The sequence below is a fragment of the Thermobia domestica genome, chromosome 1 (assembly GCF_964235325.1).
Source record: "Thermobia domestica chromosome 1, izTheDome1.hap1.1, whole genome shotgun sequence".
Lineage (NCBI taxonomy): Eukaryota > Metazoa > Arthropoda > Insecta > Zygentoma > Lepismatidae > Thermobia > Thermobia domestica.
In genome coordinates, this window is record NC_137454.1 from 33389543 (window position 1) to 33415630 (window position 26088).

The 26088-nt window shown below is 35.4% G+C and overlaps 1 protein-coding gene across 1 annotated transcript in view; it reads left to right on the forward strand.

Moving 5' to 3' along the window:
• LOC145684381 (translin-associated factor X-interacting protein 1-like) overlaps window positions 1–17505 on the forward strand; it is a 155820-nt gene extending 138315 nt beyond the window's left edge. Inside the window, exons 11-13 of the mRNA XM_081756629.1 lie at window positions 9820–9978; window positions 10717–10894; window positions 17155–17505. Of these exons, the coding sequence (XP_081612755.1) occupies window positions 9820–9978; window positions 10717–10894; window positions 17155–17360 (543 nt within the window). The 3' untranslated portion in view covers window positions 17361–17505. The remainder of the gene's footprint in view (window positions 1–9819; window positions 9979–10716; window positions 10895–17154) is intronic.
• The last annotated feature ends 8583 nt before the right edge of the window (window positions 17506–26088 follow it).

Here is a 26088-nt window from a genome sequence, read left to right on the forward strand (position 1 = left end):
GGAGACCTATTTTAACCGAAACATTAGAGAATTTATACTTATTTCAATTATACTGTTTTAGAGTGGAATTTTATAATAAAATCTGGTAGCGGGAGAAAACGATTTCGGACTATAATTTGTTCTACCTATGCTATACCTAGAGTTGCACAAGTATAAGTATACAATATGCATTATTTTTAACAGGTTGACTGCCATGAGCATCATATGTGGTGCTCACCTTATTTTTCTGTGGGGCCATGAGCACCATATATGATGCTCATGCTCGGTATCACAAATTACTAACCTATTCAGGTTCTCGAGCATCATATATGATGCTAATTGTCACAAATTACTGTGAGACCATAAGCATGACATATGGTGCTCGGCTCCCATTGGTACATTTTCGGGAGAAGCAAAATATAGCGACAAAAATGTGACATGACTATCCATAATTGAGCAGTCTTGGGAAGTAACGTAACGCAAGTAACGCGTTACATTTTTTCCAAAGTAACTGTAACGGTAACGCGTTACAAATTTTTAAGTAACGTACCTAGTTTGCCTTACTTTTTTCGCGTTACATTTCGGATGAGTAACTACAATATAGGTATATATAATTTTTTTTTTCGGAAACAAATGTTTCCTGTAAATGAATTTCTCAGAATGAAACAATCGAGCATGAACTACGTATGTCAGTGACCGACAGTCACGGATACACAGAGAAACAGATAAGTTCGTAGTGCCACCTGCTGTTTTCTGAAGATGACGACAGCCTTAGGGAAATCATGTGTACTGATTGCAAGCACCTGGAAGATTTTGTCGTAGATTTTGACAGCTCCAAATCAATACTTTCAGTGAGTGAACTAGGAGTGCAATGATACCGGTAGTCTATTTTACTTTGATTGGTGTTGTTTTTATAAAGATGGAGAACGAAAATATTTTACCGTTCGAACATTTGAAAGAATACTTTTTCCTTAAGAGCTGAGGATGATGGTGGACAGAATTTAAAAATAAAGTGTCTGAAGTGCCCCGGCGAAAAATATTTATCAACAACTAGGGTGCCATAATTAACGATATACAGTAAAGGGTTAATATGAATAAACTGTGTTCTGATGAGCAGGCACTTTTATTACTAGAAAATAGTTTGTTGATAGTATGTAATATTGGAGTTCTTTCAGATCAGTTTGCTTATCCTAGAGTCCCATTGATTGAATTTGAAACTAGCTTCAAAAAGCATGTATCGATTTTAGAGTTACTGGCAAGTTTTGATTCACTCCCAGTTCATGTGTTCTCATTTTATTAATTGTAGTGTAATGTTTCTCTATATTCTGTATTTTTAATTTTACATAAAACATTGTTAGTATTATATAATTAGTTTAGCAGAATAATAATAAGCAACCATTTTTTCTAACTCATAGGGATGAGCACGAGTCAAGCTAAAACACGACTCGACTCGAATTCAAGTCGAATTTCGGCTCAAGTCAAAGGTAATATCCTCGAGTCGAGTTATAAGCCGATTCAGGTTTTCGCGTCGAGTTTCGAGTCCAGTCGAGTTTGATAAATGGCTCGTTCGTTTTAACTCGTCTTGAAATCATGGCCTGATTACACTGGAAAAAGAAAGCCATGAGAAATGTAAGCTAAACAGTAATATGTAATACTTTTAGTGTTGCTCACGAGAGGGGACACTGCTCGCATCTCGTCTCGTCTCGATAGCGAGACCACAAGAGATTTTTTATAACACGCTCAGCTCGGCTCAGCTCAACTGGGAAGATGGCTCGAGCCGGCTCACTTGGGGTGAACCATCGGCTCGAGCTGGCTTGGTACGGATGAGCCATCTCCTCGGTTCGGCTCAACTTAGCCGAGGGCTCTAGCCGAGTCGGTTGGGTGAGCTGTTGGCTCGGCTCACTTCTCGGTTCGGGTCGATGGTGAATGAGCTGTGAGCCGAGCTGCTCGAGTCGTTGACAATTCTAAACCCGGGCCGAGCAGTTTTGAAGATATTTGGCCAGTGCCCTATAACTTTTAACAGTGTTTGGCTCGAGCCCGAATACTCAACTTAGGCCCTCAACCCAAGTTCAGAAGCTCGTGAACAATGTCCTTGACTCCTAGACTTCACGACTACCGAGGTTGGCAATCAACTAGTTTTTAGTATTCAAATACAAACCGCCTATCTTTCATTTTTATATACAGTGTTATAATAATAATAATAATAATAATAATAATAATAATAATAATAATAATAATAATAATAATAATAATAATAAGTTGTAGTAGTAGTAGTGTCATTGATAATAAGTATACTGTCTATGTAATATACTTGAAGAATGTACTCGAAACTACACACCGGATTTGGCTCGACTCGACTCGAAACTCGATCCCAATTCGAGTCGAGTTGGAGGAAATTTTTCGAGTTGAGTTTCCGGGTCGAGCTCAAAGAGGTCTGTTTCTAGTCGAATCGAGTTTCAAAGAAAACTCTCTTGAACTGGCTCGTGTCCATCCCTACGAGTAACGCAGTATGGTATTTTATCAATGTTGCATTATATTAAAAATGTTCATATATCAAGTAAAAATTTGTCCTTGCATTTACATAAAGCGATTCAGAACATGCAATAATAATAATAATAATAATAATAATAATAATAATAATAATAATAATAATAATAATAATAATAATAATAATAGCGGTAGGAATAGTAGTACGAAATATTGAAGTCATAATTTTTTCACATTTTTAAAGTTTCGGACCTAAAAGTAACGCGTTAATTTCGAAGTAAAGTAAAAGTTACTTTTTTGGGGCAAGTAACGCGTTACATTTTAAGAGAATGTAAAGTAACTTGTAACGCGTTACATTTTTACAAGTAACTTACCCAACACTGTAACTGAGCCAAAGGTAAGAAGAAATTTATGGCCTCCTGGAAGCAGTACCCTCAAATCACCTTGGCAGTCAACCTGTTAAACACTAGTAAGTTAAAACAAAAGTATAAAATTGCATTAAGATTTAAATACTGGAAGGATAACAAAAATAAAATAACGGTTATATGAAGAAATAAACACTAATGTGCTTAAGAGATGAAATTATAGAGTATGAGATTATAAAGTGAATTATACGCAAAATTTGAAATGAGGTAGACATAGGATTGTATGAAGCTTTAAAAGCTAATAGATTCAGAAGAGAATAAATACATGATTATATCAATATTGAAATGTTAATAGTTTATAAAGAGGGTAAATTTAGGATTATATGAGTATATAAGCAATAATATGTTTAAAAAGAGTAAGTATAGGATTATATGGTGTTGTCTAGTTGGTAGAGATAATAATAGTCCGGGATTTAACTCTTCACCGAATTTATTTTATAAAAGGAGTACAAAATGTCTTTGTATGTACAAAGAGAATATATCAGCATTTTTCCTTATCACAAATATAGGTGAAGGAAGATAATGCTTTCGTACGGGAACCCTTTAGCTCATGCCAGCCTTTAGAGTGTTTGTAACGATACGGTGTTTGGTAACCTCCTTAGTTCATGTTAACGTTCAGAGGTTGAAGTTGTAATTAGGAATTCCCTTAGCTCATGGCAGCCTTCAGGGATTTTGGGCAGGATAATACTCCTTCGTTTAGGGCAACCTCAGGAGCAAGTGTAGGTTATGCGATCAGTGGTCAACTGATACTTCTGTCCTATTCAGGTCCATTTTTATCGGTGATTTCTGGTTGGCTCGCTCCTCCTCGGGTTCCGTCGTGCTAGATTCATATATTCCTGTTTACCTCATGTGTATCGTCTCTGTGTATTGATGACAGGGCCGGATTTAGCATTTTGGCGCCCCTAAGCCCAATATTTTTTCCGCCCCCTAGTCTGGTTAAAGTTACTTTCCTAAAAACCTTTATTAAAAAATTATATCAGGCCTATATGTTAATTGCTTAAACACCACTCCACGATGCAATTTTATCATTGCAAGTTTATTGAGGAATTTACTTGGTTCTGGGCTTAACAAAATACCGTTAATGTATTAACAAAAGATTGGTGAATAACTTTGGTTTTGTTCAATTTAGCCATTTGGGCAAATACATTAAAAAAAAAACTCTGTAATACATTATAAAATAGTTTTAATCTCAGAAACTCAGCTTTCATGAAGTATTTTGATAACGTGACACAAAAACTGTTTTTTAAAGTAATGAACGAAGTTGATGCATAATGTTGAAAAATAGTTTAACTTTACCAACAATTATTTGTTTCAATGAACTTCAAAATCAGAATTCTTTATTAGCCTGATTTTTTTTAATCAATTCAAAAAAATATGTTAAGTTATGGCTATTTATTTTCATTTCTAGATATTTTTTTTTATTTTTTTTTCTCTCGGCCGTGCGCCCTCTGGGAGCTTGCGCCCATAGGCCCGGGCCTACCGGGTCTATTGGGAAATCCGGCCCTGATTGATGATTGTAAACAATAACACGTGTTGTATGGATATAACATGTGCTCGCACTGAAAGTTGAGGACCCTTACAATATGAATGTTTCACATTCTACAGGTATAAATATAGAATTATATAAAGTCCAATAAATTTAAACAAGTGATATACGATTATTGTATAGTAGCCTCAGTCTAAAGACAGCCACTTGCTCAGAGAGCGATGCCACTCCCGTGTGCAGTTTCTTTTCATACTGTCCTGTTTGGTTTTTCTCTCCCTTGAAAAGTAACTGACAGGTAATAAACTGAATCCAAGCTGTTGCAAAAATCTTTGTCAATGATCCTTTTTCTTTGACACAACCTCCCACCCCCCTCATACACTTCCCAGCACACAAACTGTTAGAAACATAGATGGAAGAGAAAGAGAGGGAGATAGAAAAGGGAGTGAGGGAAAGAAAGGTACGACGTATGGCAATGTTTAGCTTTTTCTTGTTCCAAAGGGACCACAAACTTTATAACGGCTTCATTGTGCTAAATTCAAAATCTCCCGACTGGCTATCGTTTGGACGTGCTTTCTATACGAGAATTAAAATATCAATTTGAAAATAATCATTACTACGTAGGATTGTGGAAACATTGTGCTGACAGTGCCTAATGGTTTGTTGTGTTGCATAGAGCATTCAGTTACTTTTAAAACATTATGGGCCTTATGCAGAGTCGTTGTGACGTATGATTAGCGTCATACTAAACGCCTGACTATTACAAGGAACATATGTTAGTCGAACTTTTTAGTATGACACTAATCACACATCAAAACGACTCTGAATAAGGCCTTTTGCAGTATCTCTTCAAGTATCTCAATCTTTATACTTTTTAAAAATCTATTTCCCTAATTCTTTTTGTCTTGAAGAAGACTGCAGTGTAAGTAGTCGAAATATTTCGTGGACAAAGTTTCTTATTTTCCATCGAACAATGAGTATATTGCTTTCCATTTCGATTTCGCTTTGTTATATACTTCTCATAACATATTTCGATAAATATAATATAAAACCCATTACTGCTAATTGACATGCATGTGAACTTTCACACATATTTACTTTGTGACTCCGGACATTGTTTTTATTACAGTTGATATATTTTAGATCTAAAAAGCTATTTTCTAAGGGTTAGAAAGGCCCTCTGAAAGAAAACTATCCGACCACACCCTTCAAAATGTATCCAACGGAAGAAAAAATGAAGTAACCAATCGAAAATGTTTTTGGGAAGAAAAATTCCTTTTCTGTATAATAGTGAGTAGGTTCCTTTTTTAATACTTGGTATAAATTTGTTATATATATATATATATATGATTTTAATTCTTTCAGGCTCAATGCTTACCAGCCAAAACAGGACGGGTCCATAGTGGATAACGGGAGGTTAAGGATGGTCTCAAACCAAAAGTGGCATGACTTGGTTCTTATTTACAATTGAAGGGTAAGGAAAAAAAAGAAGGAATGTCACAAAACTGCATTTTCGAAAAAAACGGGGTTTTAATATTGAAACGCTGTACAAAGTGAATAGGATTAGTCAAATCTTTTGCCCCGTTTTACATGGACTTTCTACATGTACGCATGCATGCATATACAGTCAAATAATATCAAGAGTCACCAACAGATAGGACAAAGCACCCGTTAAAATACACACATGGACATTCCTTGTTTTTTTCCCCTTACCCTTCAATTGTTATTGTAAGAGGACAAAGCCAGAAGTGGCATGACTTTGTTCTTATTTACAATTGTTATTGTAAGAGGACAAAGGTCATGCTAGGGGAGTATACTCATAGTGTGCCTAAGATGGTGCTGATATTACACACGAGCTGGTTACAGACCCAATTCTTATATTTTTTCTCTGTTGAAGAGGACAATTATCTTTAAATAAACAGATTGTGAAACGATTAAACTACAGAATACAAAAAAAGCAAAGAATAATGTGAAATTAACTCACACAATAAAAAAGAATAGTCCTTACCTTTCATGAAACACTAATGTAGAAGATCTTCAAGAACAGTAACACAAATGATGTTATAAACATTTTTAACTTTTCTATTAAAATGTCAGTTTCTTAGTTTCCTTCGTCTTAAAGCAATATTTTACAGCATAGCCATTAATATCAGTAACTATACGAATATGTCACTATAGATAATAATATATTGTTATCCGTCTTATTTTCAACAATATCTCAAAATCAGAAAGAAATTGTTAATTTGCACCTATTGCAATAAATAAAATAAAATAAAAAAGAAATAAAGCTATGTAGGGGAAAGTCAGGTTTTCTTGTCTGACTTACACTACTTTTCTGATATACAAAACAGCTATTTTCTTTATCACTAGTCATCTGTTGAAATCTGCCATCTTTCAGTCAGGCTCTGACTTACTTCACACTTTCTGTTAAATATCGATGAATGTCTGAATCTTTTTTTTTTTTTGGCAAAGTGACTCTTATCTCATTTTAACTTTCACCCGTCCGTATGATGAAAGCATTAAATAATAATAATGAGAGTACATTAGGAAACTAGTCTTAACATAGTGAAACACTGATATTTATTTTAGTGTTAGCCTTAGGAACTTCTAATTTGATTCCAGGGTATATGTTGCCGCGAAGTTAAATACGAGGTAGTATCAAAACGTTTTGAAACTACTTCTATAGTGTCTACGTTTACACATTATCACATTCAAAATAGTCACCTTGTACAGGAATATAGCGGTTCCAGTATTTCTGTCACTGCTGGAATTTGTCCTGGAAGTCTTCTTTTCGAAGCGTCAAGCACCTTCTGCGATTCGCGCTGGATCTCCACAATGGTGTCCAAACGGCGATCTTTGAGCTGGATATTCAGTTTCGGGAAAATGACGGAGACAAATCTGGCGAGTAGAGTGGGTGTTGAAATGCTATGTCGTGTTTCTGGTGAGAAAGTCACGTGTGAGGAGAGCACGGTGACAGAGTGCATTGTCGTCGTGGAGCAGCCAGTTTTTCGCCCGCCGCAGATCCGGTCGATTTCGCTCTCAGACGCTTTAAAACCTGGCAGTAGAACTATCTATTAACGGTCTTGCCCCTGGGGACGAATTCGTGATGCACAGTGCCGCGAATGTCGATAAAGACGATGAGCATGCACTTAGCCGATTTCGGTCGTGGAGATGAGCTTTTCCACTGTGAAGATTATTGCTTTGTCTCAGGGTAGTACCCGTACACCTAAGTTTTGTTACCGGTAATGGTCCTTGACATGAAGGGCGGATCATTCACGACACGCTGATAGAATTCTTTTGCAGACTTCGACGGGGTACTCCTTCTGCTCCTGGGTCAGCAGTCTGGGGCGAACTTAACAGCAACATATCGAATGTTCAAATCATTTGTGAGGATTGCCTGCACTGTTCTGTATGACACATCAACAATGATTGCAATGTTGTGGATTGTTCTCCGACGATCCTCATGCACAAGTTGCAGAATGAAATCAACATTTTCGAGTATTGTGCTCGTTGAAGGTCGTCCTGATCTCTCATCGTCTTGCAGCGATATCCTTCCGCTCTTGAAGCACGCGTGCGATTCCAAACACCTCGAACTACTCATTGCAGCATCACAATACACATGCTTAATCATGTCAAGCGTCTCTGTGGTGGATATGCCCAGTTTCACACAGAATTTCACGATCACTCATTGTTATAACTTTATGTCCACAATAAAATGGCAGACGTGGTAACGCAAGTGGTCAGAATAGCATCAGCTGCACAGGTCTCATTGTACACAGGACGATGTCTCTTGGCACATTGACTTACGAAGGTCGGTGTTTCCTGTGCATGTGCGTGCAGCCTTGTGCTGACATCTGTTGGCGTGTTACAGAAATAGTCTCGAAAGTTTATGATACTACCTCGTATACAGTTCCTTTTCTAACTTACCGTCCATTTGCACTCATCAATATGAATATACGTATGTTTATACTTAGAAAAAATTTGGAATTACAAAATCGCCCTGAAAGTTAGGCAATGGATTAGTCAAGTATTTATTAATTTCGTTATTTCCAATGCCAGTAAAAGTGTAAGGTTCCGAAAGTTACACATTCGTGTCCAAATGGTATGGCTAGTAGTTAAAGAAAGCAGGACAATACATGTTTCACTTTTATTTTCATATAGAAACATATTCTTATAGTCTAAATGTTTGATCAATTAATTCTTTAAGATTTTAAAACTTTAGAGACGGTCGTAGCATATAAATACATACATCTGTTCAGCAAGAGTGTAGTATACAAACACAAAATCTGGCCAGAGGGTATTGGTATGGTTTATTAGCCACATTTGCGTTTGTCAAATAAATTATTTAATGGTCAATCATAGGCTTAAATGGGTTGTAGGGCATCCTTTCTTTTCCATCTCAGAAAAAAGATTGATAGTCGTCACACTAGGACACACTAGGAACGAACATGACATATAAACATACCTGATCTTGTCGTTCAGCACAGGTATGGTATACAAACACAAAATATGGACGTAGAGGATGGGTATGGTTTATAAGCCTTATTTACATTTGTCAAATAAATTATTCAAATAGTCGATCATAGGTTTGGATGGGCTTTAGGGCCCAGAGATGGGCATGGCATACACACACATAACTGAGCCTCCGTTGAGGACGGGTATGGTATACATACACAAAATATGGACATAGAGAATGAGTATGGTTTATAAGGCTCATTTGCGTTTGTCAAATAAATTACTCAATAGCCATTCATAGGCTTGGATGGGTTTTAAGGCATCCTTTCTTTTTCATCTTTGAAGAAAACCTGATAGCCGTCCGTAAACTATTAGGGACGAGCGTGGCATATAAACACTTAATTCCTCCGTTGAGCACGGATGGTATACAAACACAAAATCTGGACGTAGAGGATGGGTATGGTTTAAAATGTGCTTGGATGGGTTTAGGGCGTCCTTCAGAGATGGGTGTGGCATACAAACACAGTCGTTCTTCCGTTGAGGACAAGCATGGTACTTAAATCCAAATTTTGAACTAAGAGGAAGGATGAATTTTATAAGTCATATTTGCGTTTAATTTGTCAAATAAATAATTTCAAAAGTTCTAATATAATGCAAAAAAATGTTGATTTTTTGTGTGTCTTTGAAAAGAGATGATTTAAAATACTTTCTTCTTTTGGAATGTTTATAGGTCTTCGCGAAACATAACCATTTTTAATTTCCATATCCAGCACAATCCTTTTAAATTCAGCGTAACAAATGCCGGAAGTACGTCATGCTTGACCCACCCATTTAATACCTAATTAAGCCTAGTAGCACTAATGTCGACTGAAGAGCAGGAGGATTGACTGGTTTAGTCGTTTACCCTTCTTCTCAAGATAATCAATGGAAAATAAGGAATGCTTATTTAAACAACTAATTTAACACTATTTAAAGAAATTCTTGTTACAGGAACCAGGGATTATAGCTCCACAAACATTCCGAACAATTACTTCCGCAGTGTTTCATCTGAAAAGCCAAGAAGCTGTTGACCGACTGTTGGAAGCTGCTATGGAGCAACTCAACTTACCTGTTGGATCGTTTCTCCCTATAGATGAATTGTTCAAAGAGGTAAGTTTGTACGAGCTACTTTCGTTATGTTTCTTGTTCTTATTTGCAAACCTTCCAAAACTGCAGCTGAAGTCACACATGTACAGAGGACCAGGTCGAAACGCATACTAAATTTTTAAAAATATTTGTTTTACTATTATAGAGAAGAAAATAGGTTGAAAAATATAAACAAGGTAACAGCATTGGCGTAACTACAGACTGTCTGGATCTGTACTGGCAAAAGGCCAGGGGCCCACTTGTGACCCGGTATGTGTTTACTTATGTTTTTATATTTTTTTGTAAGTATTAAGTATTCGTAATACTAAAAAAGTAAACACATGGTATTCATATCTATAATAATTATAGCACATACCATTCTTAAAACTTAAGTTATTACCGTAACGAACGTGAAAGATTTCAGTCTTAAGTATAGGTAATGTCATAATGAAATTATATTAACTGTTTTTGGGCACAATAATAAGCGATGGAATATACTCAGCAGTCTTTTGTTTGGAACACTTGACCAAAATTTAACTCTGAGGAAAGTTAATCTAACGAGATGGTCCAGAAGGTATAATGTAGTTTTTGACCTAAATGTAAGTTCTCAATACCTTGCAAAGAGACTGTGAATGTCTTGGATGTATAATTCTTGGAAATCTAAAATAGTGAAATTTTTCCAATCACACTGTCAATAAAAATAATATTGAAATCCGTCTTTCAACTCTATCTTATCTTAATTTGTATCTTATTTCCTTTCAGTCGGATGCTGGGTACAGGGGCAAATTTTTCACAGAGCTTGCGGAACAAATGATTCAAGAAAAGGAAGTTTATGCTCAAGAAATTTTGGCTGAGTTGGGCTTAGATGAAGAAACTATGGACGAAGACATCACCCAACGGGAATTGAAAATAGCTTTTGAATTTATCGATCCACAGATACGTAAGTGTGACAAATTGTTGTAACAAATTCGAATATAAGATGGAAATTCTTTTAATATTTAGATTGTCTTAAAATTTTAAATATCTTTCACCGATATTTAATCTTTTGATTTGCTTTGAAAAGCTTTATCTATCAATATTATAAATCTTCTTTGGAATAACTTTTTGTAAAGCTTATATACGATAGAATTGCAACTTAAATTTTTTTTGTACTATACTATGGATTTCTTGTGTACAAGATCTTACTTTTTCACCTATATAAATAGTGTTTAATTCATAATAAGCCTTACAATAACCTCCTTCATTACATCTAAGAAGGTTTTCACTACGAGAAAGATATTTTTTATATGCAGTTGTCTCTTAACGCTATTTTTGGAAATATCATACTCATCTCTATATACAAACTATGGAATATATTGAGCTCATAAATCATTCACTGTTTTGATTGTTTCCTCTAATCTATATAGTGAACACGTATACATGCTTTAATTATATCTTCAATTTAAATCAACTAAAATTTCTTGAAATAATTTTGATCGTATTGTTAATTGATTCCATGTTTAAGTAAAAACTTTTATGGTAATCATCCATAAAGCTATTTAACCTTACGTCTTTATTCATTTTTAATTCATATATATTACATTGCTAAACAAATAACCTTCACTAACGAGGAAGGTCCATAAACCGTGAGAGTTGAATTTTGATGAAAATTAGTGACAAGACTCAGTTCGAGATGCTAAGTAACATAGTAATAGTCACTCGATGCGCAAATGCTTCGTTGAGCTGCTACACCGACGCCATCTTGAAATCCAATAGGCAATGTCCAAGAATATCCTTTTGGCATAAAAATGAAAAAGTTTTTGGTAGATCTGACTTCAACATTGTAAACCTGGATAGGGCATCTATATGTGGGAGTACTTCCAGTGCATGATCGCCATCTTGAAAGGCGCCATATTGAATCCTGTTCAAATATGATAAATGGCAAGGGGGTCATGTGGGGTATCAAATAGCACTGGAATTTACTCCTGAATCCATTTCCGTAACCAATGTTTACATATATGTTTTTAGTTCAGAGTTAAGAGCTCTCTTACCCACAGGAACACATAAATACTGTGCAAGTTAAATTTGTGTTATGGAACACGGTCATGCGAGCAGTTGCAGGGTTTTAACTAATGCCTGCACGGCAGAAGTCACTTGATCTACAATAGCCACTATATCAATAAGATCTTGAGCCTAGTGAGAGAAATCATTAATTAAATTAAAATGCCTCTAGTGAAAAATGGAATAGCAGCACTGTAACAAATTATAAGCACTTAAATGTTGTAATATAAGTTAGGTGCAACGGCACATATGATTTTACAAGGATATGTGTTGAAGTTATTAGAAATTAATAGATAAATTATCAGAAAAATAATATAAATTGGTGCACATAAGCAGATATTAACCTACTGAATTTTTGCTCTTCAGTTGTGATGATGGAGATCCATGACGAAGTGATTAGCACACAGCATCATGGAGCAGTATAAACACTTAACAAATGCACTTTCGTCACAATCTTCATAACCACAGACACTATTTTCTACTTGCAACATAGTCTCCAAAGCATTTGTAAATGAACCAACTATTGCTCTGGTGACGTACCCACATTTTGCCATGCATATGCAAGCATGTCCTTTAGGACTGGCGCACACAATTGATGATACACAACAGAATGCATTTTCATTATGAAAAGTCTGTCATATAACTTGTTCGGTGTACCAGAAACAATGAATTTGTGTCGAAAATAATCCTCAAGTCTCCGAATTACCAGTTTATATTGCCGAAAAAAGTATACATCAAGAGGCTGAATAAATTTGGTGGTCTTTGGGGGTATAACTTCAGCACGAATGTTTTTCTCATGTAACAGTTCTCGCACGTCTTCACTCGTCTGTCCACTCCACGAGTCAAGCAACAGCATGGAATCCTCTTTCACATCAGGAATAAACACGTCTTTTAGCCACCGTTTGACGTGTTCGCGAGTGAGTTTGCCTGATTTGCTCGCATCAATAACAATGTTGAAAGGTGTCTGTCTATCTAATTGTTGTTTCACTTTGGGTCCGAACACGCCTTTAGGCTCCTGGAAACATATATATATGTGTGTGCCTAGCCGTACTGGGGAAATGTGAATTTGGATAGTATATGCGTGGGACACTGAGGCCAAAGACTGAACGACTGCTGTGGTATGTTTCTCACCTATTTCTGACAGAGTTCTACCAGAGGTCATTTCGTACTCGAACCTAGACTGATCAGTATTAAAGATGCATTCACTGTTGTACGGTTTCTCATGTATTATTTTATTAATTTTAATCACAAAATTTTGGGCATTATCAAGTAATTCACCTTCGTTTTCAACATCTTTCTTCGTTACAAATTGAGTAATCCTTCGTGAGCGAATCCTGTGCTCTTTTTTAAATTTGTTAGTGAAAGCACGAGAAACACGGAATGGATAGTTCAATTTCCTCGCTGTCAGCAACATCCACGCTTTTAAATGATAATCATGTACCGTAAGTCCTTTAGTGCGATAAATGTTGAATGTTTTTAGTACTTCGTATTTTAGTAGTGACATGATATGAGAGTGAGGAGGTGTGTTACGGAATTTCAAAGCCTTATACACAAACGCCGTATTGCATTTGAATTTCTTTGCTGCAGCTGCAACAGTGTTACGCTTCCCATTCTTTTTCAACAATGCAACATGCTCCTGAATTTGTTCGTATTTTTTAACGACAGCTTCTGTTACACGTACAGATTTTGTCCGGCTTGGAGATGACATCTCATACTCGCTCGTAGAAGGCTCACTTTCACTAATTGATGGACTAGTTATCTGTTCCAAATCCATTTCGTTTGTCGAATCTTCACGCTCACTCTCTGTGTCAGTGTCTACATCTAATGTGTCACTCACTGTTAGAGAAATGTTACCATCATATTTGCTTGTTATCATTGCAAGCAATGTACCTGCAAATGTCTTATCTTCTACCCCATTCTCACTCACGACACTATACTTTTCCACCACTGCTTGATTTAAAATGTTGACTACGTTTATTGGATTAATTGTTCGCATTTTATGCACGGAACGAATGTTTCACTGGTCCAACAAATACGTTCGTACCGGACGTCACACGCCTGCCCGCACCAAAATTGCTGTACTACTACCGTTTGTCGTTCGGAGACAGACACCATACACCGCACTGCACACCCATGTTGCAATTATTGCCTGTAGGAAAACTCTCTAAATTCTGCGTGCTATGTCTTAATACCCTAAACAATAGTCTAAAGTCAAGAGAACTAATAAGTCTACTTTGTTCGTTTTTAATAGTACGGAGTACAATATTGGGGAAATTCAGCACATTCCCATAGAATATTTCAAACACAAAAAAGAGCCATATATATTACTGTGGGTGTTAAAGCACATGAATAAACAAATCCCAAAATGAATTTCTTGAGTTGTCAAGTACGTGATGATAAATCCTATAATAAATAAATCCTCGGATTTTAAGGAACACCTGCTACAATTAGTTATTTATCACAGTTTTGATATGAAAACTAGTCTTGCCCTTATAATAAGCTAGTGTTTTATCCTTAAAGGTGGAAAGATGCATATATTTAATTATTTAATATTGAAGGAAAAAGCAAGAAGAGGATCTTTTTATGGACTGCAACTTGATATTGAATCTTGTAACAATCTTTATTGCCACTCTTCTTAGCACGTGTGTATGCATTATCTTATCACTAATAGCAGAACAGCCAACAGACACAAGAAAAAGTGAATTCTAAGTTTTCAGGTGTATATTCTAAGAATACTGTGAACCGATAATTTAAATCCCCTTCATTGTTCAATGCGTCAGCGATAAATCGATTTTATTTAGACAAACTGACAATAAATGCATTAAAGAATTTTAACTTCGTAATATGCACGGTAAATTATAGCTAGGTTGTCAAATATGAGTATTGGAAAGGAACGCAACATTCTGCAACAATGAGGGAATTTGCGTAAGGTTTCAAGATTGGAGAAGGAAACACAATATAATGGACTATGTAAAATTGCCTAAAATAGATTTTTGGTTTGATTCAGTTAAACGTCCCATACTTATGCCCGCTGCGCTAAGGGAGACCTGGACCTACTGATTACAGTGGATTTTCTAATATGTATATGTATATATATATCTGAACAATCCCTTTGGTATTCTCTGCTCTTCAGCACTATTAAACAAGTGTTTCAACGACCACCAATCTATTCCATCACACTTTGAAATAGGTATAATTTATTACAGTGCTGCTATTCCATTTTTCACTACAGGCATTTCAATTTAATTTAATGATTTCTCTCACTAGGCTCAAGATCTTATTGGTATAGTGGCTCTTGTGGATCAAATTACCACTACTGCATTAGTTAAAACCCTGCATTAACTCGCACGACCATGTTTCATAACATAAATCTAACTCGAACAGTTTTTATATGTTCCTGTAGGTGAGAGAGCTCCTATCTCTGAACTGAAAACAGATATGTAAACATTGCTTACGGAAATAGATTCAGAAGTAAATTCCAGTGCTATTTGATACCCCACATGACCCCCTTGCCATTTATCATATTTGACCGGGATTCAATATGGCGCCTTTCAAGATGACGGCCATGCACTGGAAGTACTCCCACATATAGATACCCTATCCCGGTTTACAACGTTGAAGTCAGATCTACCAAAAACTTTTTCATTTTTATGCCAAAAGGGTATTCTTGGACATTGCCTATTGGAATTCAAGATGGCGTCGGTGTAGCAGCTCAACGAAGCATTTGCGCATCGAGTGACTATTACTACGTTACTTAGCATCTCGAACTGACTCTTGTTACTAATTTTCATCAAAATTCAACTCTCACGGTTTATGGACCTTCCTCGTAAGTAATTTTAAAACTTTAACAGAAAGAAGTCTGTGTATGACTGAATTAAAGTCTTGTATGCGATTATTATAAAACAGGTTTCCGATTTCAATATATTGTGCTAATAGTTTACGTACAGCTCCTCTATAAGAATCAAACACATACAATATTTGTATTTTTCCAATAACATATCCAATGCGTTCCATTTTGAACTATGCAAAACAACATAATCATTAATACATAAGGTTAATTTAAATCTTAAAATGTTTATTGCAGCATATTTTACTTTAAACAACAAATCATTCTTATTCCTATTTTGTTTGATATGTGTGGTCTATCCAGTAAATACGTGAACTGAGCTAATGAGGTGATCCTGAGTTGAAGTTTAGGCCATGTGCACTTGCTACTCTGTTGGTACGGTACCCACTGGAGCGGCAGTAACCGCCAGATGGTCACGGCGAGAGCACAGCTAGAGGTGGTATCCTGTTTTTGTTCGTGTTGATGATAGATATTAATAAGCAGATGTAATAACGAATCAACATCAAAGTTTTGGTCACACTTGAAAAAAAAAAAAAAAAAAAAAAACCTCAGGAAGTTCACGAAATGGTGAAGGCTATTTATGGAAATAATGCACTGTTGAAAACAGTTCTTTTCAAGTCGATTAAGCGTTTCCGTGAGGACCTTGAAAACTGCAAGGATAAGGCAAGGCCAGGAATACCGTCGACCTCCTGTATTGAAGACAATATTGAATGTGTGCAGTCTCTTGTGCTTCCCGATCGTCAATTAACTGTCTGGATGATTGTTGATCAACCGAATTTACGAACATTATCTGTTCACACGATTTTAAGAGAACATTTGGTGTTGACAAAATGATGTCAAAAAGTGTCCCAAAAGTTGCGAGTTTCTGACCTGTAATTCGATCACAACGTTAGATCACCTTCCCTACTCACCAGGCTTAGCTCCCTGGATTTTTTTTTTTCGTTTCCGAAATGTAAAGTAGTCATGTGGGGGACGACGTGAAAACGATAAAACGTAAAATGACAAGGTATGTAATGAGCGTGACTTCTAAAGACTTCTAGGCATGTTTTCAACAATGAATACGAAGGTGGGACAAGTGTATTGCTATAAATTGAAGTATTTTGAAGAGGATAAGATTGGTGTAGTCTTATTTTGTAAAATACAGTGTTTATGACATCAGTTTGCGTATTTATTGGACAGACCACATATGTTACGAACTTTTTCCATGTGTTAGTCCATTGTAAGGCACAGAGGAAATAAATAAATAAATAAATAAATAAATAAATAAAGAGTATACAATATGTTCTCTCATGTCTCCTGTTATTTAATTTCAGAAAACAGTCCTCAGTTAAAAACCTATCTTGCATGGATATTTCGGACTCCTGTTAGTGCCTTAGAAGAAACATTGACTGCAACAGGCCGGCAAATTCATGACAGAATTGTAAACGGCGACATAATGCGTGTTGGCCTTTCTATTTTTAAGCCTTCAGAAACTAAAGGTGAAAACTTGAAGCCTTCAGATACTAAAGATGAAAACTAATTATGTGCTCTGCCTGTTACTATGGTTTGACTTCAACAAAACAATAATAAACAAATCGGAATATTATGGTATAATTAATATGTATATTTTCTATTTTATATGTTATAATGTGTGTGTGTAGGAAATAAACTCTATTTTCTTACAATTTGTTCACTGCTTTCATTTTCTTTTATGAAAATAAAACAATTTTTACATAGAAATAGAATATTATAACCCGAATTTCAAAATTCTAAACCTGACTTCCTAGACATTAAAAAAAAGTAAGTTTTTTAATGGATGTTTTAAAAAGGAAAGACTTTTTCCAATCATATTACAGCCAACTCTGAAATCTAAGGAAACTGATCTTCGGGCTTTAATAAAATTCTTCCTTATAGAAGAGAGAATGCTGGGGGAAATATATGAAAGCATGTAATAGACAATGATTTACACTAATTCTTCACATATTACTGTAAAGAAATGGGTGACCATTTTTTATCGGAAGATTTCCATACAGAAGATAAAACATCCAATGAGAGACGAGACCTTTTGCACAGGTAAAAGTAACGAGAAAACCTATATACTGTTCCTTCAGGATAGGCTGATGCCTAACAGGAATATTTTGTCCATATCAAAAGCGAGATTTGAAACCATTATTTTGAAGAACTGAACATACAAAACGTTTTTGCCAAATTAGTTCCAAAGACTAAAGTAACGATATTATACTTATGGGCAATGTGTAATTTTAAAATATGCACTAACTAGTTAGAAGAAGATGACTCGAAAAAAAGAAATAGAATCAAAATTGATTCTAATATGTTAATTTGATGAGTTTTGTTCTTAGGTTGTTATGATGACGAATAATTACTAAATTATTATTCCAGAACCATCCTAAGGAAGGGATATGCACACAATCTTTTAAAGTGTATTTACTTTAGTGATTATGTGCCATAAAATAAAGGTAATGTTCAGAAGCTAATCAACAGAATTGTTTTATGTGATTTCATAGCATTGCTTATATAAAAAGAACGAACTGAGGACCTGTTATATAAAAATTTGGTGGTCCCCTTCTCAGGATCATTTATCGTTATATAATTTGGTGGTTTACCGCCAGGACTTTAGGAGATTTGGATGAAGCTCAGTCGACAGTTTCCTAAGCAATAAAATTTAAGTGTACAGATTGACTTTAACGCTACATAGTTTTGATAAAAGAAATATCAATACGGAGTATACATTATTAAGGAGTGGCACTAAAATTTTCAGAACTACCAAAATGAATCGTACTGACGTTGGAAATGCAACATAATCAAATGGTAATAGGAAGATGGATCTAACTGACCTAATTAATCAACAGATTGGACAACTGAGGCAAGATTTTGGTGATCAAATGAATCAACAGATTGGACAACTGAGGCAAGATTTTGGTGATCAAATGAATCAACAGATTGGACAACTGAGGCAAGATTTTGGTGATCAAATGAATCAACAGATTGGACAACTGAGGCAAGATTTTGGTGATCAAATGAATCAACAGATTGGACACCTGAGGCAAGATTTTGGTGATCAAATGAATCAACAGATTGGACAACTGAGGCAAGATTTTGGTGATCAAATGAATCAAGAGATTGGACAACTGAGGCAAGATTTTGGTGATCAAATGAATCAACAGATTGGACAACTGAGGCAAGATTTTGCTGATCAAATGAATCAACAGATTGGACAACTGAGGCAAGATTTTGCTGATCAAATGAATCAACAGATTGGACAACTGAGGCAAGATTTTGCTGATCAAATGATTCAACAGATTGGACAACTGAGGCAAGATTTTGGTGATCAAATGAATCAAGAGATTGGACAACTGAGGCAAGATTTTGGTGATCAAATGAATCAACAGATTGGACAACTGAGGCAAGATTTTGGTGATCAAATGAATCAAGAGATTGGACAACTGAGGCAAGATTTTGGTGACCGAATGGATCAACAAACGGAACGAATGAAACAACTCGACAGTAAAATCGATCAACATATGGGACAATTAAAGCAAGATCTTGGTGAACAGATGACACAAGTCAATAGTAAAATCGACCAGACAACTCTACGAATTGAACAAAGTGATATTAAAATGGAACGAATTATAAGTAGATTCACCGAAGTTCAAAATTCTACAGAAGTTACGTAATCAGTTACCGAAGAAATGTCATCACAGGTTATTATGTGTGCTCCAAATGAACCTGAACCTTCCATAGAAACAACAGAAAATGCAGTTCCTGAGTTTGCATTGGCGAAATTTACCGAATGTGCGCAAAAACATACTGCTGTATTGGTTGGATCAGATTATCCTTACTTTTCTCTTCATTCAAATGTTTTTGATTGTCTTACTGATGCTGCATGTAACGAGGATTTTAGTAGGCATCAATATGCGAAAAGTTATGGTCATTTTCGTCTAGGGAATGCTATTGGTTGCTTGTATTCACGGTATATTCAACATGATATTAATTTTGGAAATGAGGTAATGGAAATAGAACTGTTTGGTGATATGTACACGACATTGCTTCACGTAGCAGGAAGAAAGTTGATTCCATTATTCGTGAAATTCAGAAAGAAAATGTGTTCCCACCAATGTTTGTAGTGCTTGTTCGATTGAATTGGAGCTGTTGAAATGTTTACTCAACGAAAAGACCAAAATGATATTAGTGAACAATCCGATGATGCCTTTACAGAACGTGATACAATGCGTTGACTTCAACCATCTAAGTATGACATTGCAAAATTTTGAAAATCCATCAATGGTGCAATACAGTACTAACCTGAACCAAACTAACCTTAATCGAAACCAAATTCGAAACATTCATGTGAGATTAAAGTGTGATCCCAATGTGAAAAATAATGTTAGATTCATATGTACCGGCAACGTAACCGAACCTAATTACTGAAGAAACAAAAACCGTTGTAGGACAAATTACCGTGAATATTGTGGAAAGAATAGGTACAGATATGTTAGGAGACACCACATCTGTCCACCAGTGAAACGAATGAGAACTGAACCTAATTTTACCGGTAAGATAACCGAACCTAATCTTAGTAGTAACAGTAATAGTGATCTTGTAACTGAACCTAATCCAAGTGTAGTACGAGAACTTACACCTAAGAAGTATGTAAGCATTAGATCTAATTTGGTTCGAATTGAATTTCATAGAAATTTTATAGATGGTACGAATTCTCAAAATAAGAAACAAAAAACTGTAGAAGTAAGTAACGTGCAAGACTGTATTCCGGTTTATGACTTTCAATGCAATTTGAATGGATCCATTGGTCATGTAGCTTAAGCTAATTTTACAGCGTCCGAGCAAACCGTATTCAATTGATTTTTGTTTTATTTCACTTGAATTATCATTATGATTTTGTTTATTTGTACTTCATTTGAATTCTATGAAGATAATTCAATGAATTAACGAATGGAATAATTCGTATATTTATGATTTTAGTAAGAAGTTAATTATTATGTTATGTTCTGATTATTATCGATATTTCAATCTTAATCTATATTTTGTTTAACTATATTCTATATTTGATCCTTTTACGTTCAAAGAATAACCATATGAATATCATACATACATCTTTTCCAAAACCTTCTTCATTATGCCCAAGTAAATAATTATTAAATTATAACAAGCATTTAAATGACCCGAAAAAGGACTTAAAATTAAATAACTTGTAAATCAAATTTCGAATGTGCCTTATCGTCGTTGAAATGTATAAATAAATAAAGTCAATGATAAAATTTAAAATAAATGATAATAATATTGTTATAAAATTAAATATATGTGTATTTATATGAATTGTAATTTTCATATATACGAGGTGCATTCGAAAACTCGAATGATTAATATGTATTACTTAACGGCCCAAGATTCTTTTCTTTTATTTTGTAAATTTAATAAAAGAAAGTCCTATATTTCGGGCGACATATGTAACGATATTATACTTCTAGGCAATGTGTAATTTTAAAATATGCACTAACTAGTTAGAAGAAGATGATGATACGAAAAAAAGAAATAGAATCAAAATTGATTCTAATGTTAATTTGATGAGTTTTGTTCTTAGGTTGTCATGCCAACGAATAATCAATAAATTATTATTCCAGGACCATCTTAAGGAAGGGATATGCACACAACCTTTTAAGGTGTATTTATTTTAGTGATTATGTGCCATAAAATAAAGGTAATGTTCAAAAGCTAATCAACAAAATTGTTTCATGTAATTTCATAGCATTGTTTACATAAAAAGAACGAACTGAGGACCTGTCGTTATATAAAAATTTAGTGGTCCTCTTCTCAGGATCATTTATCGTTATAAAGTTCTTATCAGAAGAGCCATTGTGATCAGCCATCTCAACACATTATAAGTTATTCTGAAATATCTGAACGTGATTATTTCGTGAGCAGACATGGATTCAGATGAAATATACATTGTAATACATTTACTTTTACATGACACTGGAACAAAAGCAAAAAACAATAGAATGCTCCTGTAGTGGCTAACCCGTTAATAAATAAATAAAGGAAAAATAAATTCCAACCTAAGAAGCAGGAGGTAAAACTGTGCACATTGTTTTCTTGGAACAAGATGGTGTGACACTTACCGATTGCTTAAAAATTGGCTTCTTCCCATTCCCTTTTAGATAAATTGAAAGATGATATGAGGTCCAAGCTGTTACGAAAAAAATATTAAATGTGTACTTTCCTACAGGTTTGAATTGATTTGACAATGCTGTTTACGCGCGCCTAAATTAAGGTCGGTGTGAAGGGACAAGCTTTGCCGGTAGATGTTACTACAGTCTTCGTATCTCTCTTATGTATTTTTTTTTACCTTTCACGAAACTTCACGATTTCTCTTACAAATTTCAACGTAGAAACTTCAAATTTTTAGAGAAGAAACTCTATACCCTATCGAAGACAGCAATCCGTGCCGATTTTTTATTTAGAATTTTCTTCATTATTGAAACAGTTATATTGTTAAAGATTTGGATATCCATTTCAACAATGAAGAAAATTCTAAATAAAAGATCGGCACGAATTGTTGCCTCCGATATATTATGAAGTTCCTTCTCTAAAAGTTTGAAGTCTCTAGGTTGAAATTTGTCAAAGAAATCGTGAACTTTCGTGAAAGGTAAAAAATACATGAGAGAGATACAAAGACTGTAGTGACATCTACCGGTAAAACTTGTCCATTTATACCGACCTTAAAGAAACGTGTAAAATCTTCCACTATCATACATACTCGCCATAATTCTTTCCTAACCATTCACTTTCAATAAACATCCGCCACATCCTAAAGGGCATAATCGTGGAATGTTACACCAGAAGGGTTTTTATTATTATTATTATTATTATTATTATTATTATTATTATTATTATAACCAGTATGAGTCCCCTTTATATTTCGGAACAACAAGAAATCTCACTTTATCCGTACCCAGTACCGAACCTTACAAGGTTTCACACCTGTAACTTACATATATGTCATCAATATTCACTAGGGCCGTGGTGGCTGTGGCAGAGCGTTCACCTCTGGTGCGTGGGGTCCCTAGTTCGATCCCAGCTCGCGCCAAGTGGACTTTGTGGTGGACAAACACCGTGTGCGTGGGTTTTCTCGGGGTTCCCCCGTTTCCTTCCACTTTATTTATTCCACCATTGCACTCATTTCTCATCATCACTGTCTCCTTTAGCCTAACCAGCATAATCGTGGGACGTAAAACTAAAAGATTTCATTTTTATCAATATTCACTGTGCTGATTGCATTACATCAATTACAAATACATACATGAAAATGAAACTGTCTTTTCTTATGGACGATATAAGTTTAAAGTGACCATAAGCTATTTTGATTTTAACTAGGTTTTTGTACTTTATAAGCTCTTCTCACTTACATATTTCAACCTATCTCAACAGTTGAACAAATAAACATATAATGTACACTCATGTCCAAAATGATTGTCGCGTATTTATAGCTGTCTTCTTGTAAGAATATAATTTGATAATGATTTTGCAGGGTACATTTAATACTGATACTAGGTATATAATCGGGAAATGTGTATTTGTGGTAAATTTCACAGGGAAATAATTATAAACGAAACTTAGAATGAGTAAAACAAAATGTTGCTAAATGGACAAGAAAGTTCTATTTCCGGTTTATTCTTCTTATTTACTGCTCTTTTGACATGAAATTTGCCAGATACATGTCTTTGCCGATTATACACATACTAACATTATACGAAATACCGGGCGAATTCGTTATCAAATTATATTCCTACAACAACATATTTATAGACATGCGACAATAATTTTGGACATGAGTGTACATGTAGAAACCAATTTTTCAATTGGTGTAGGAAAACCGATTTCTATTTCCAGTAGAAATATATGTTTCGGATCGTATGTTAAACTACAAGTACAGTCTTATTCAATAAAACAACTGTCCATTCACCTCTTTTAAAAGCCACACTCTCAGATTCATATGTAGCAAATTTTAATACTCTCTACTTAAAATGAATACATCAAATTGACGAGAAAGTAACTGTAATTCCTGGAAACAGCTTATGCTTTCATGCTTTCGGCTCTCCTCTGGAGTCTTGGCCACAGAGATTAAAAAGAGGAAAAGAACTAGTAAAAACATCAGAAGAAAAAAAGGAATGCACTTACCAGGGTCGAGTAGCGCGAAAACACCTTGTCACGTTCTGATCACTAATTAAATCTGTGTATTCTTTTGTTTTGTAGTGCAAGGTAGTCGGTTCATATTGAGGTTTTTATTTCATCAAATGTTTGCATTTTTCAATTACCGCCTCCTATTCCTTACTCAACTACTTCTCATATTAATTCAACTTTGGGTTTCTTAAACAAACAAACAAGTTTTCGAAAATAATTCTGTTTCCTTTTCAGTCCAATATAAAATTGTTGAATCAAAAATATTGTGTTGTTTCTTTCAAATATTTCAAAGTCCCGAATCCGGGTGTTCTGCTTTGGCGTCCCTGAGATTTTCTTTAACCTGTACATGCTACAATGTGCTGCACGCATTTTTGCCGATCCCAAACGTTTCAGCATTCTTGCCAATTTGAAGTCGAGAACATAATCCAAACAACCCCTGCGGGGCTTCTAACCCGTTCCTACTACTACTACAACTACTACTACATTAGCTGTGGATCTATATAGTACAAGGACAAACGTACTACTACTACTACTACATTTGCTGTGGATCTATATAGTACAAGGGCAAACTTATTTTAATGAAAGAAGTTTAATGAAAATTTTAAAACAATCATCGTTAAATCACTTTTTGAATATTATTTTTAATCTTATTTTAACGAAAGAAGTGTTATAAACATTTTTAAAAGTAGTAAAAAAACTGTCCGTAGGCAGGATTCGAACCCTCGCCAAAAACATTCTTGTTACTAGCATGTTACGTTAGACCACTCGGCTACCAGAGCCAACAACAATTTGCGTTTATTCTGTGCTATATGTAGATAATGTCTTTGATATCGCATCTGTATCGACCAATCAAATCAGAGGATATGCTGAAACGTTTGGGATCCGCAAATATGCGTGCTGCACCATCATTTGATTAGTGATCAGAAACTGGACAAGCTGTTTTCGCACTGCTCGACCCTGGTAAATCCGTTCCTTTTTATTTTCATGTTTTTGTTATTCCTTTTCCTGTTTTAAATCTTCGTGACCAAGGTTCCAGAGGAACGCAGAAAGGTTGGAAGTGCAACTTATTTTCAGGACTTACAGTTACCTGTAAGTAAAATGATAAGAATTCTTGAGCTTGTTAATACAAGGGTGATTCAGAAAGTAATACCTCCAAGCCCACTAGTTGGTCAATAGTACTGCAAACACTCTGAACTATTTATCATTAATGCACTGATGTTTAAGCTATAGAATGTGACTTGTTTTATCTTCCTATCTCTTCTCGTTCCAGAGTAATGGAGCAATCCGTGGGATTCAGGGGTGACGTCTGGTTGAAACAGCGGGCTGTCATTGAATTTCTGACTGCGGAAACTTGTGGGCATGCATCGCCGGCTACGAGTCGTCGATACACCATTATGACGCGTCAACGAAGTGTCAGTCGATGGAGTACCGCCACATGTCCTCTGCTCCGTCAAAACATTCAAAGTTGTTCCATCTGTTGGCAAAGTGTTGTTGACATTCTGCCTCATCCTGCCTATAATCCGGATCTTGCGCCTTGCGACTTTTGACCCTTTTCCAAACTTAAGGATCACCTTAAGGGTCAATGCTACAGTTGTGACGCGAAGGTGGAAACATCAGTTCGTCAATGGTGTCGCCAGTAGCCACCACAATTCTTCCCCGACAGCATGAACAGACTTGTGTCGCGTTGGTGCAAGTGTGTTGCCTATAATTGGGACTATGTTGAAAAATGATTCCACCATTTGTAGCTGACAATGCAAGCTTTCCATTGATACCTGTATCGGTGTTATCTGTCAAGCGTAAATAAAGGTACACCTTGGAGGAATTACTTTCTGAAAAATCCTCGTACATTGTCTGAAGTGCACGAGGAAGATTTATGTTTGGTTGATTCAAGTTTCATTTCGGAACTCACGTTAAGCTGTAGGGTCCACATCGCATTTAGCCACGGTGCTGAAAGGGTTGCAAAACCTTAATCCAACCAACAATCTACGAATAAGAATATAATGCTTTTGAAAGAGAAGTGGGTGGTTAGATTTTATCAAACAACTGTA